At 44.1% G+C, this 14,019-nt stretch overlaps 1 protein-coding gene across 1 annotated transcript; it reads left to right on the top strand.

Annotated features, from left to right (window-relative positions):
• The first annotated feature begins 11,418 nt into the window (after nucleotides 1-11,418).
• Nucleotides 11,419-12,348, top strand: LOC120989136 (olfactory receptor 11L1-like). Its single transcript, XM_040417056.1, has one exon. The coding sequence runs from the start codon at nucleotides 11,419-11,421 to the stop codon at nucleotides 12,346-12,348; it is 930 nt and encodes a 309-aa protein (XP_040272990.1).
• The last annotated feature ends 1,671 nt before the right edge of the window (nucleotides 12,349-14,019 follow it).

The raw sequence follows: 14,019 nt of genomic DNA, 5'->3' as shown, positions 1-14,019 counted from the left end.
GGTTGTTGGTGCCAGAAGGGCCGGTCTGAGTATTTCACAATCTGCTCAGTTACTGGGATTTTCACGCACAACCATTTCTAGGGTTTACAAAGAATGGTGTGAAAAGGGAAAAACATCCAGTATGCGGCAGTCCTGTGGGCAAAAATGCCTTGTGGATGCTAGAGGTCAGAGGAGAATGGGCCGACTGATTCAAGCTGATAGAAGAGCAACGTTGACTGAAATAACCACTCGTTACAACCAAGGTATGCAGCAAAGCATTTGTGAAGCCACAACACGCACAACCTTGAGGCGGATGGGCTACAACAGCAGAAGACCCCACCGGGTACCACTCATCTCCACTACAAATAGGAAAAAGAGGCTACAATTTGCACAAGCTCACCAAAATTGAGCTGTTGAAGACTGTAAAAATGTTGCCTGGTCTGATGAGTCTCGATTTCTGTTGAGACATTCAATCCGAATTTGGCGTAAACAGAATGAGAACATGTATCCATCCTCTGATGGCTACTTCCAGTAGGATAATGTACCATGTCACAAAGCTCGAATCATTTCAAATTGGTTTCTTGAACATGACAATGAGTTCACTGTACTAAAATGGCCCCCACAGTCACCAGATCTCAACCCAATAGAGCATCTTTGGGATGTGGTGGAACGGGAGCTTCGTGCCCTGGATGTGCATCCCTCAAATCTCCATCAACTGCAAGATGCTATCCTATCAATATGGGCCAACATTTCTAAAGAATGGTATCAGCACATTGTTGAATAAATGCCACGTAGAACTAAGGCAGTTCTGAAGGCAAAAGGGGGTCCAACACCGTATTAGTAGGGTGTTCCAAATAATTCTTTAGGTGAGTGTATATCCGGAGTTGCCCAGGTGTACACCTATCTATATAAATATCTTCTAAAGCAATTTTTTCTTAGAAATACTCTGTTATCTTTGTCCCAATTAGAAAAGTTAAGAAAACATCCACAATTTTTAACATCATTTATGTAATTTTTTCTTTAAAGCCCACCGTACTTGAGATAAGCGCACATTTTAAGATTTATTTTGTTTCAGGTTTGCTGAATTTTTCAACAAGATCGGTTCAGACCCGAATTGATTTTACCCTAAACAAAGTGTCTCTAATTGCCCTGGAAATGGGTACATAACACCCTCTAGTCTAGAATAATTTTTTTAACAAAAAAGGTTATTTCTTTCTTATTTTTTTACAACTATTAGCATTTTCTCTCCCCCTCCCCAATCCCTAAGCTCTTGAAAACAATAGTAAATGATGTCTAAGTGACATTGACATACATAGATGAGTAAAAGCATGTTTGATAGAGTTAACCTACAGTGTGTTTAAAAACACACAGCACCGGCACATGTGTTATGCTTTTTCATGTTCCAGAGCTTCCAAAAATTGTCCCTTATCAGAGGCAGATGATGTTTAAACACACACATGTCATGGTTTAAAAAACAAACAAACAAAAAACAAAACAGTGGCTTGTTAGTGGACCAGGCGTCCAAAAATTATGCCTTAACAGGTGAGAATGCCTGCCCATACGACACACACATAATTTTTAGAAGAAAAAGTAACCGGTTCTGAATGAGCCTAGAAAAATTCTCCCATTTAAAGGGGCGCATCAGCAGTGCAGTGTGGATGTGGAAAGGATATGGATCTAGTGGTATGCTAGTAGCAGCAGCAAAAACAGCATTGTACAGTCGTGGAATTACATAAATATTGGAAATTGGAAAAGTTGCTGCTTAAGTTTTTATAATAGCAATTTTCATATACTCCAGAATGTTATGAAGAGTGATCAGATGAATTGCATAGTCCTTCTTTGCCATGAAAATTAACTTAATCCCAAAAAAAACCTTTCCACTGCATTTCATTGCGGTCATTAAAGGACCTGCTGAGATCATTTCAGTAATCGTCTTGTTAACTCAGGTGAGAATGTTGACTAGCACAAGGCTGGAGATCATTATGTCAGGCTGATTGGGTTAAAATGGCAGACTTGACATGTTAAAAGGAGGGTGATGCTTGAAATCATTGTTCTTCCATTGTTAACCATGGTGACCTGCAAAGAAACGCGTGCAGCCATCATTGCGTTGCATAAAAATGGCTTCACAGGCAAGGATATTGTGGCTACTAAGATTGTACCTCAATCAACAATGTATAGGATCATCAAGAACTTCAAGGAAAGAGGTTCAGTTCTTGTTAAGAAGGCTTCAGGGCGTCCAAGATAGTCCAGCAAGCGCCAGGATCATCTCCTAAATCCTAAAGAGGATTCAGCTGCGGAATCGGAGTGCCACCAGTGCAGAGCTTGCTCAGGAATGGCAGCAGGCAGGTGTGATCGCATCTGTACGCACAGTGAGGCGAAGACTTTTGGAAGATGGCCTGGTGCCAAGAAGGGCAGCAAAGATGCCACTTCTCTGCAAAAAAAACATCAGGGACAGATTGATCTTCTGCAGAAAGTTTGGTGAATGGACTGCTGAGCATTGGGGCAAAGTCATATTCTCCGATGAAGCCTCTTTCCGATTGTTTGGGGCATCTGGAAAAAGGCTTGTCCGGAGAAAAAAAGGTGAGCGCTACCATCAGTCCTGTGTCATGCCAACAGCATCCTGAGACCATTCATGTGTGGGGTTGCTTCTCATCCAAGGGAGTGGGCTCACTCACAATTTTGCCCAAAAACACAGCCATGAGTAAAGAATGGTACCAAAACACCCTCCAACAGCAACTTCTTCCAACAATCCAACAACAGTTTGGTGAAGAACAATGCATTTTCCAGCACGATGGAGCACCGTGCCATAAGGTAAAAGTGATAACTAAGTGGCTCGGGGACCAAAACATTTACATTTTGCGTCCATGGCCTGGAAAAACTTTTGGCCACGACTGTATGTCCTGGGTTAAAACTGGGTAAAATTTTTTGTCTCAGTTATAGATCTTCCCCCTATCTGGGGACTATATATTAAAATAATCTTTCTCCTACTACAGTAGAACGGATGCCAAAGGGGTGTTCTAAATTTCCAAAAATTGCCAGTGTAACAAACACACTCCACAGAGGAATTTACTCCCCTACAACAGTTAAGATGGAACAAAATTTGTGACTTTCACAGACAAACTCCACAGAAGAATTTCATCCTCTACAATAGTTAAGACTAGGGTTGAGCGAAACCCAAACTGCAAAGTTCGGGTTCGTACCGAACTTTGCGAGTTCGGGTACCCGGACCCAAACCCAGACTTTTTCACTGAAGTTCGGGTTCGGTATTCGGGTGATTTTATTATTTTCCGTTATAACATGGTTATAACGGAAAATAATAGCATTCTTAAGATAGAATGCTAAATGAAATGGCCACTGAGGGGTTAAAAAAAAAATAATCACCTCATCCACTTGATTGTGCAGCCGGTATCCTCTTCTTTCTTCAGGACCTGCAAAAGGACCTGCAATGACGTCACCGCGCAGTAACGTCATCACAGGTCCTGCTGAATGAAGATAGAAGGATCTTAATTCAGAAAGACCTGCGATGACGTCACCGCGCTCACCACGTGGCGAGCGCAGTGATGTCATCGCAGGTCCTTTTGCAGGTCCTGAAGAAATCAGAGGATACAGGCTGCACAATCAAGTGGATGAGGTGATTATTTTTTTTTAACCCCTCAGTGGCCAATTCATTTAGCATTCTATCTTAAGAATGCTATTATTTTCCGTTATAACCATGTTATAATGGAAAATAATAAAGCGAAGTTTGGGTCCCCATTGACTTTAATGGGGTCCAGGTTCGGGTTCGGTGTTCGGATCAAGTTCGGGTCCCAAACCCGAACTTTGACCTGAAGTTCGGCCGAACCCCAACTTCACCGGGTTTGCTCATCCCTAGTTAAGACGGATGAAGGGGGTATTCCTAATTATTATTTTTTTTATTCATGACTTTCACAGACACACTCCACAAAAGAATTTCCTTTCCTACAACAGTTAAAACTGATGAAGCGTTTGTTCCTAAATTTAAAAAAGTCATGACTTTCACAGATATGCTACACGGAATAATTTCCTCTCCCATTTGGATGGATTCAAGGTATGGACAAGTCCTGTGGGAACCATGCCTGGTTCATTTTAATGAACATGAGATTGTGCACGTTGGCTGTGGACAGGCGGATGCGCCTGTCCATGATCACCCCCCCCAGCCGTGCTAAACACACATTCGGACAATACACCTGCCGCAGAGAAGGCCAGCACCTCCAAGGCTTAAAGGGAAAGCTCAGGCCATGTGCTCAATTTGGAGACCCAGAAGTTAAATGGGGCAGACCCATCAGTCAGTACGTGCAGACGTGTGGACACGTACTGTTCCACCATGTTGCTGAAATGCTGCCTCCTGCTAAGACGGTCCGTATCAGATGGTGGTGCTGTATATTGTGCCGTGTTTTTCCACATTTCGACCATGCTAACCCTCACTTCTAAGGTGCTGATGGTGCCCCTGCTGCGTTGGAGACTTCCTCCTCCTCCGCCGTCTCTGCTTTGTGCCTCCAATGAGCCCCGCTATCAGGTGGGAATGCCATCAGTAGCGCCTCTACTAGCATTCGCTTGTACTTGCTCTTTTTACGTTCACGCTCCGGTGACGGAAGTAAGGACAGCACGTTGTCCTTGTAGTGGGAATCCAGCAGAGTGGCCACCTAGTAATCAGCACCAGTTAGAATGTGCGCAACTCGTATGTTGTTGCCCAGGCACTGCAGCATATAGTCGCTCATGTGTGCCAGGCTGCCCAGGGGCAATAACAAGCTATCCTCAGTGGGAGGTGTATCATCTGTATCCTCTGTATCCCCCCATCCACGCTCCATTGATGCCCGGGAGCTGATTTGGGTGCCACCCTGCTGTGAATGGGGATCCTCCTCCTCCTCCTCATCATCATCATCCTCATCTTCCAAAACTGTGCCCTGGCTGGACAGTTGGTTACCTAGCAGCTGTTGGTGCATCAAGCCATCCTCGGAGCCACCTGTGGACGACTGACCTGATAACCGTGGGAATGTTCCTCCTCCTCTTCCTCCTGTGCCACATCCTTATCCATCAGCGCCTAAAGTGTTTTTTCAAGGAGACATAGAAGTGGGATAGTAAGGCTGATGACAGTGTCATCACCGCTGGCCATGTTGGTGGAGTACTCAAAGCAGCGCAACATGGCTCACAAGTCCCGCATGGAGGCCCACTCATTGGTGGTGAAATGTTTCTGTTCCGCTGATCAACTCACCCGTGCCTGCTTCAGCTGAAACTCTACTATCACCTGCTGCTTCTCGCACAGCCTCTCCAGCATGTGCAAGGTGGAAATCCACCTTGCGGATACGTCGCCTATGAGGCGGTGAGCAGGAAGGCCGAAGGTGCTGCAGACAGATGAGCAGTAGCATGGTGAGAACGCCGGAAGTGTGCACAAATGACCCTTACTTCCTGCAGCAGCTCTGACATATCTGGGTAATTCTTGAGGAATCTCTGCACCACCAAGTTCAGCACATGCGTCAGGCAAGGGATGTGAGTCAAACCGGCTAGCCCCAGAGCTGCTACGAGATTTCATCCATTGTCACACACCACCAGGCCTGGCTTGAGGCTCAGCGGCACCAACCACTCATCGGTCTGTTCTTCCATGACCGCCCACAGCTCCTGCGTGGTGTGGTGTCTTTTCCCCAAACATATGAGTTTCAAAACAAACTGTTGTCGTTTCACCCTGGCTGTGCTGAACTTGGTAGTGCAGGTGTTGCGCTGACATGATGAAGAGGCGGTAGAGGAGGAACCAGAGGAGGCGCCGAGAAATGTGCAGCAATCCTCAGTGGCAGTAGGAAATGCGTCAAACCGCTGTTTGCCAAAGTAGTGGCGGCTGGGAACCACGTGCCATGGGACAGCTACCGTAATTACATTTTTAAAACTGTCCGTCTCCACCAGACGGAATGACAGAATTTCAAAGGCCAGTAGTTTTGAAATGCTGGCATTCAGGGCCAGGGCTTGCGGGTGGGTAGGGGGATAATTCCTCTTTCTCTCCAGTGTTTGTGGGATGGATAGCTGAACTCTTCCATGTGACATTGTGGATATGCTGGGTGACAGTGACGGTGGTGGTGGTGTGGCTGCCCTGTCGCTCCAGAGGGGGAGGAAGAGGCCTAGAATGCAGCAATAGAGGGAGCAGGAGAAGCATCTGATCCTTCGTGGTTCTTGAGGTGTCTACTCCACTGCAGCTTGTGCTTTGCGGTTAGATGCCAGATCATGCAGGTGGTGCTCAGGTTGAGAACATTTATGCCTCGCTTCAGGCTCTGACTGCACAGCGCGCAAACCACCCGTGTCCTGTCCTCAGCACATTGCCTGAAGTACTGCCATAGCAGGGAACTCCTTTGCGCCGGCTTTGGTGTGCTATGTCTCTTGGCAAGTTGGGCAGTAGCAGGCATACTGACTGGGGGGCCAACCTCTCAGCTTTTGCACCCTGCTCCCTCTTTTGCTGTGCAGCTGGCACTGCATGACACCCTCCTCTTCCTCCGAACTGCACCCGTCACTGGCATGACTTGCCATGTGAGGTCTTAGACCTCATCATCCTCCACATCACTTTCCAACCACTCCTCACCCCTGCCCTCCTGTCCTGGCCAGTCTTCACACTGCAGAAAGCCCCAGCACTTGACACTTGTGTTTTGTCATCAAAGACATGCTGCGGTCCTCATCCTAAAACATAAGTGGTTGGGCATCAGTGCGCTCAATCTCTGTCACTTCTGGGGCAGGGCTAGGTGGATGGCCCATAAAAAACCTGCCAGAAGAGTCATCAAAAAGCATAAGTGACTGCTGCATGACTTGGGGCTGAGACTGCTTGGCTGATGTGCAAGGCGTTGAGGTGGAAGACGGATGCCCATGGGCCGACAGTGCCAACTCTGCGCTTTCATCAGTGGAACAGGTGGGAGACAATGTGAAGAAACTGGAGTCACTGTCAGTCATCCAATCTACTACCACCTCTACTTGTTCTGGCCTCACCATTCTTAGAACGGCATTCGGATCTACAAAATGTCACATAACGTTCTGTCGCCTGCATGCACCTCAGGAAGGTGTTTAATTTGGATGCATAGTGTAACAGTGGCTGCTGTGCGCCACTGTTCCCCTGCTTACTGCAATGGTTTGGGGCGCAGTGTTCAGCGATGATCTGCAGCAAGTGATTCCCCATTCACCGCTGCAGTCTTTGTACTGTAGGTACTGTTTGTTCTGGGACCCACTCCACAGTTTACTTTCAGTCCTGGCCACAGCATGCTTGCTGCTTTTTCACTGCAGCACTTCCTTAAGTGTCGGCGTATTTCACTTCCTTTGCTTTATGGGTTGAATCATGTGACCTCGCTGACAAATCCTAGCCCTCCTGCACCTATAGAAGTGGCTCAGACCCCTCCCCAGATGCCTGAGTGTCAAGGTCCTTGTGTCTTGCATAGGTTGCCAAGAGCTCTGCTCGTGTTCCTGTGTACCTGACTTATGGTTGTGTTTCTGGACTCCTCTACCTGTTTGATCCCTGCCTGCTTGCCTTGACTCTCCTGTTGCTGATCTGGATTGCCTGACCTGCCCTGACCTATTGCTTGTTTGACTTGACCTCTGCCTCATCCTTCGGTCCTGCACTGTTGTTCCTGGTTATGACTTGGCGTGCTGACTACGCCTGTTCCTCTGGTACCTTGCTCTGGTACCTCCTGGTCCATATGGACCAGCTGCCTCGTGTGCCAATTCCCCTCAAGAGGTAGCAACCTGGTGTTCCCCTCAGGAAAGTCTATCCCCACCATCAGGGGTACTGTGAAGAATTAGGGGTTCATTTAGACAACGCCCTTAGAGGAGGTAGGACATGTGGCACAGTGGTTTCACACCCGCTAGTTTGTGACACGTAGCTTGCACCGATCGACCACATCCTCTCCCTGCAGCAGGAGATACTCCAAAAGGGTGTATTAGAGTAGAGTCACTGCACCGGCCCCGCCATAAGTGTCCCCGTCTCCTCCCTCCACACTGATACTTCGCTGGCCGCGCTGGATTGCATAGCGGCCAGCAAAGTATCCGCTTTATAAGACACAAGGCCATTTCCACTCCACTTTTGGGGGGAAAAAAGTGCGTCTCATGAAGCAAAAAATACAGTATCTATTTTTTTTTCTAGTAATTACACATTTATTTTGTGCCATACATTTTTTACAATTACTAAAAAAAGGTCTCAGTAGAAGTACAGTACAGTAGAATTATTATTTATTTTTTATTTATTTTTTAAAGTAACTGGCTTTGCAGCTATTGTAGCTGAGTGGTTAAGTGCCTTGCCTCTAATGCTAAAGGTTGTGAGTTCGAATCCCAGCAGAAACTGGTGTTTGGCCGAGCATGCTTGCTCAGCAAGGGCCTCCTTAGGATAGGTCAGCAGTATCTGATCGTGGAGGTACAACACCCAGGTCCCCACCGATTTAGCTGTTTGAGAAGACACCAACACTCCTGAGAGCGCTTCAGCCTTCATGCAGATTACCAAGCACAAACCCATACATTGTATAGTAGCTGTGCTTGGTATTGCTCTCTATGGGGCTAACCTGTGCCTAGGCCAAGTGACTGATGAACGTGTCATCACTTGGCCTAGAGAAGGCCAGGCCACTCACAGAAGTGCCCTGTGCTTTCTGCAACAGCTAATTGGCAGAGATCCCAGGTATGGGACCCCAAATGATCAGATACGGTTGAACTATCCAGAGGATAAACCTTTCATTTCACTGGTTTAAAAATGGTGTTATTGCTATAAATTTCTTCTGCTATACGATGAGTTTAATAACTTTAAAAAATAAATAAATGTGTAATTTATTTTTGTTTGCAGAAGAATACTGTTGGGGCACTGTGCTAGCAATAAGCCTATGTAGAAGCTTGAGGTTTTGAAAAACATATACAGCTGTCTCTGTGCAACTGAGAAATTTTTATTTTTTTTCTTGCAATTGGATGTTTTTTGTTGTTCTGCAGCAGCTTTATGGCAGCCCCTATATGCAGGACTGCAGCCCAGCCCCTCACTCCCTCAAAGCTTTCCCTGATCAAATTCCTCCCATTTCTACGCAATTATTTTTTTCCCCTACAGTGTCCCTATTACACTAAAAGATGGTTGCTTGTGCCTTTGTATACTGTATAAGATTGTATAAGAGCTGTTTTTAAGCCTCTGAGCCAATCAGAGCAAGCTCACCGCCCACATCTTCCCAGGGTTCATATGACGCTTTACATTGGATTTGTCTGAATTAGACCTGAAACACTTAAGGTTTGTTTTGCAGACAAATTTTGGTGAAATTTGTAATGAACTCGGTTGTTTAACAGCCAGTTCATTCATCCTTGGTTTAAATAAATACATTAAAAGTTTTATTGAACTATTTCCCACAAAACTTATATATGAATCTGTTCAGCTCCTCTAGCACTGCATTTTCATGGTGAAAGGTTCCCTTTAACCTATGAATAGTTCAGGAGGGAGTGATTTATACTAGCAATCTTTCTGAAAATTAGCCCTTGGGTCCTCTGGACTGCACATATCAAGCAGCGCAAGTGCTCCTTAAAAAAAACTTTTGTGTGTTCACACTAGGTAGGATCTCTCCAGCAGTAATTACCTAATTACATTTACCATCATTACAATCTTCTGTGCTTTACCTCACATTAATTATTCCCCATGGGCTCATATGATCTGTATCAGTGTGTAGAATTAGTGTATAAATACAGCCGCGTACATAGTCCCCACTTATTTCATGAACTCTCTGACGATGAATAAACCCATATTTGTACCAATTCCAATGTTTACAGCCTCACAGAAAATTCTTCTATATTAATTGCATTGTTAGTATGGATATCAGGAAGGAGGACCTACAGCAATGATGGCTGATTACCAATATTAGCAACTGATAGATCAGAGCTCCTCTTCACATACAGTAAGTGTCCATAGTATCTCTCTCCCTCTCTATCTTTGTCTCTCTATCTGTCTCTCACCCCTCCTCCCTATCTCTCTTCCTCCCTATCTCTCTTCCTCCCTATCTCTCTCTGTATCTCCTTCTCTCTCTCACCATTCCTCTGTCCCTCTCTTTATCTCCCACTCTATATTTCTCTCTCCATTGTTATATTGCTATTTGTATCCTCTCTCTTCCTCTATATCTTTCTCTTTTTCCATCTCTTTCTTCTACCATTCTCTATCTTTCTCTCCTCATTGGTTCTCCAAAATCAAATCAAACAAAATTCTGGTAGCATCAGAAGAACCTGTTTAAAAGATTTGTGCTAAATTTTTGAATTTTACAATCAATTTTCTCATCTCTGTAAAGGGCAGCATTACAAAACGATAGAGGAGATTGTAGGCCTACAGAGGCATATACTCCATACATATAGGCTTCTACCGCTGAACTACAACGAAGCAAATTGTTGTTCACATTGTTCTGAACAACAGATTAAACACCTAATCAATTAACATCATTTATTGCCTAGACAATGTATCCCTCAGGGCTCCTTCGGAAAGATGATGCTCATATCTGGGTGCTTTCCAAGTACATTGACCTCATATAGTCAATGGGCCAATTCACTTGTATGATTTTCTGAACAAAGACAGAAAATGAGCCGTCCACATCAGATTTTCCTGCAAGAAATGAGTCTGCAAGAAAAATAGCTCTGAGATCACTCATCTGAAAGAGTCCTTAACTGGCTAATATAGGAGAGGTAGAGGACAAGACAGAGGTAAAAGCACAGAGTTCTGATGATCAGACCCTAATTCTGTCTAAAGCACCACAGTCCTATGATGGATACCTAGCCATTTGTAGCCTAAAGGGATAAAGTTTTAATGGACTAATTATTTTGCTAAATTCATAGTTGTTCCCTCACTTGCTAGGCAATATATTTGTAGCTCCTTATCAATAAACATTTGCTAACCAATGCATTTCTACATCCTCTTCCCTGACATATGTATATTCAACACTAGAGATGAGTGAATTGATTTATCTCATTGGGGTGTCCTCAAAGTTGAGGACCCTTCAACTGCTGCTTGATTGACAAGGCTGGACATTGACTGGACTTGACAATTTGAGGGCCATGGCTCTCCCAGTTGCGATACAAGCTCTGCTTCCACTTCTTGAGCAGTGACTGCTCATGCACCACTGTGAGGAAGTGTAGTTGTGCATGCACAAGTGCTGCTCCAATAGCAGAAGCAGAGCCTTTTCACTTGTGGCACTACTCGGAGCAGCATTGCAGGTGCAAGATTGTCAAGGCAGGCCAAGATGTCTAGTCCTGTCAATCAAGCAGCAGGGAGAGCAGTCTCAGCTTCGAGACACTCTGCTTGATGAGATGAAACATTTTTTTTATACTGTAGTCAAAATAATAAACAGAACATTTTTTAATGAGTACAGTATATGTGTTAATAGGGGAGGATCTACTATTTCATACTGTTGTTATCCCCAGATCTCTTATGTTCTGGATCTGCTCTTCGTTTAACCACAGATGATGCCAGTCAGGAATTTGACCTTGATCACAGAGATCCGTCTTCTAGGATTTCAGAGCTTCCACCAGCTCAACGGTTTGCTCTTCATTTTATTTTTTCTGATTTACTACGTGACAATGAGTGGGAACATGATCATAATTCTCCTAGTAACTCGTAGCCGGAGACTCCAGTCTCCAATGTACTTCTTCCTCACCCAGCTCTCCTTATCGGACTCCTTGATGGCCACCAGTATAACACCCAATACACTGTATGTAGTCATGAACCATGATGCCACCATCACTTTTACTGGCTGCCTGGCCCAGTTTTATTTCTTCAGTGCCTCGCTGGCCTTGGAGTCCCTCCTTCTTACTGGGATGTCCTATGACAGATATCTGGCCATTTGTAACCCATTGCGTTATACCAGTATCATGGACTACTTGTTTTGCATAAAGTTTATTGCATGCTCCTGGATTTTGAGTTTTTCGGTGATATTAAATCATGTCCTAGCCATCTGTAGTTTAGAATTTTGTGGACCCAATGTCATTGACCATTACTTTTGTGATCTTTCTCCTCTGCTTGAGCTCTCTTGCTCAGACACCTTTATAGTACAGGTAGAAGTCACCTTATTGGTCATCCCTATGGCTCTCTGCCAATTCCTTTTAGTCATTGTGTCATATTCGTATATCATATTTACCATCTTAAGAATCCCATCGGTCACTGGTAGACAGAAGGCTTTCTCCACTTGCAGTTCCCACCTGACAATAGTGTCCATGTATTACGGGACCCTTCTCTGTACATATCTTGTTCCAACACGAGGACCATCATTAACGGCAAGCAAAGCGTTGTCTCTGCTGTATACTATGGTAATTCCCTGCATGAATCCTATCATATATAGTTTGAGGAATAAAGATATAAAGGAAGCCTTCTACAAATTAAATTTGCTGATGAGGTGATGGTATACTTTTAATTTCAATGTATTAAAGTTTTATAAAATGCTGAATAATTGTGTATTTTCTTACATAGAATATAGTTTAATTAACCTTCACATTTCACAAATTCCCATTTGAATTTTGACCATTCAAATATTTTCCTTTAGATGTATCATCATTTATATTTACTACATTATTATTTGTATTATTATAATTATTAGGGTTGAGCGAATTGACTTCGGATGAAACATCCGAAGTCGATTCGCATAAAACTTCATTTCAGCACTCTGTACAGTATTAGAATGTATTGGCTCCGATGAGCGAGACTTCACATAATAACTTCAGAAATTGATTTATACTGAATAAAAGCATTTCCTGAACTCGGGTTTAGTTCCAAGGTACCACTTGGAACTGAACCAGAGTTCGGGAAATTGGTTTTTTACAGTATAAGTCAATTTCTGAAGTTATTATGCGATGTCTTGCGAGTAAAAATTCGCCTCATCAGAGCCAATACATTCTAATACTGTACAGAGCGCTCGCTCCTTACAGTATTGAAACAAAGTTTTATGCGAATCGACTTCGGATGTTTCATTTGAAATCGATTTGCTCATCCCTAATAATTATTATTAATTTTTTTTAGGATGATTTATAACTCTTTTTCTCCATCAGAACTGTAGCCTTGGCATCATCAATGGTTTTCTTCAATTTCTGCAAAATAAGCACGAGATACAGTTGCAAGACAAAGCCTTCATGCTGACATGTATTTTTTGGTCCACAAACCACAAATCCACTAAATACGGATACCGGCAGTGTGCATCCTATACTTCCCTCTAATATAGAAATGACTATTCTCATCCACCAAACAAGAATAGGACATGGAAAAATTTTTGGGGAATTGAGTCAGCATGTTCGACCATTTGAGGACATGTTCGACCATTTAGGGTATGGCCACAGGATGCAGACAGCACACAGTTGACATTCTTGTGCTGTCAGCATTTTTTGTGTCTTCATAGATATGAATGGGTCCACGTCTGAAGCACACACAAAAAACCCAGATTGGGAAAACCTTAAAATGATCAGGATTTTTGCATAGACAACTAATACAATGTGGTCTGATTGTCACAGTTATAGATAGAGTTGAGCGAACACCTGGATGTTCGGGTTCGAGAAGTTCGGCTGAACTTCCCGGAAATGTTCGGGTTCGGGATCCGAACCCGACCCGAATTTCGTCCCGAACCCGAACCCCATTGAAGTCAATAGGGACCCGAACTTTTGGGCACTAAAAAGGCTGTAAAACAGCCCAGGAAAGAGCTAGAGGGCTGCAAAAGGCAGCAACATGTAGGTAAATCCCCTGCAAACAAATGTGGATAGGGAAATGAATAAAAATAAAAATAAAATATATAAGAATAAACCAAAATCAATTGGAGAGAGGTCCCATAGCAGAGAATCTGGCTTCACGTCAGCAGAGAATCAGTCTTCATGCCATAGCAGAGAATCTGGCTTCACGTCACCCACCACTGTAACAGTCCATTGTCATATATTTAGGCCCCGGCACCCAGGCAGAGGACAGAGGTCCCGTAACAGAGAATCTTGCTTCATGTCAGCAGAGAATCAGTCTGCATGTCATAGCAGAGAATCAGGCTTTACGTCACCCAACACTGGAACAGTCCATTGTCAGATATTTAGGCCCAGGCA

Source organism: Bufo bufo, chromosome 1, assembly GCF_905171765.1.
Source record: "Bufo bufo chromosome 1, aBufBuf1.1, whole genome shotgun sequence".
Taxonomy (NCBI): Eukaryota; Metazoa; Chordata; class Amphibia; order Anura; family Bufonidae; genus Bufo; species Bufo bufo.
This window is presented reverse-complemented; position numbering and strand designations above follow the sequence as displayed.

What these genes read in the sequence shown, in the direction of transcription:
- LOC120989136 (XM_040417056.1), top strand. Translation starts at nt 11,419, where the DNA reads ATGCCAGTCAGGAATTTGACCTTGATCACAGAGATCCGTCTTCTAGGA.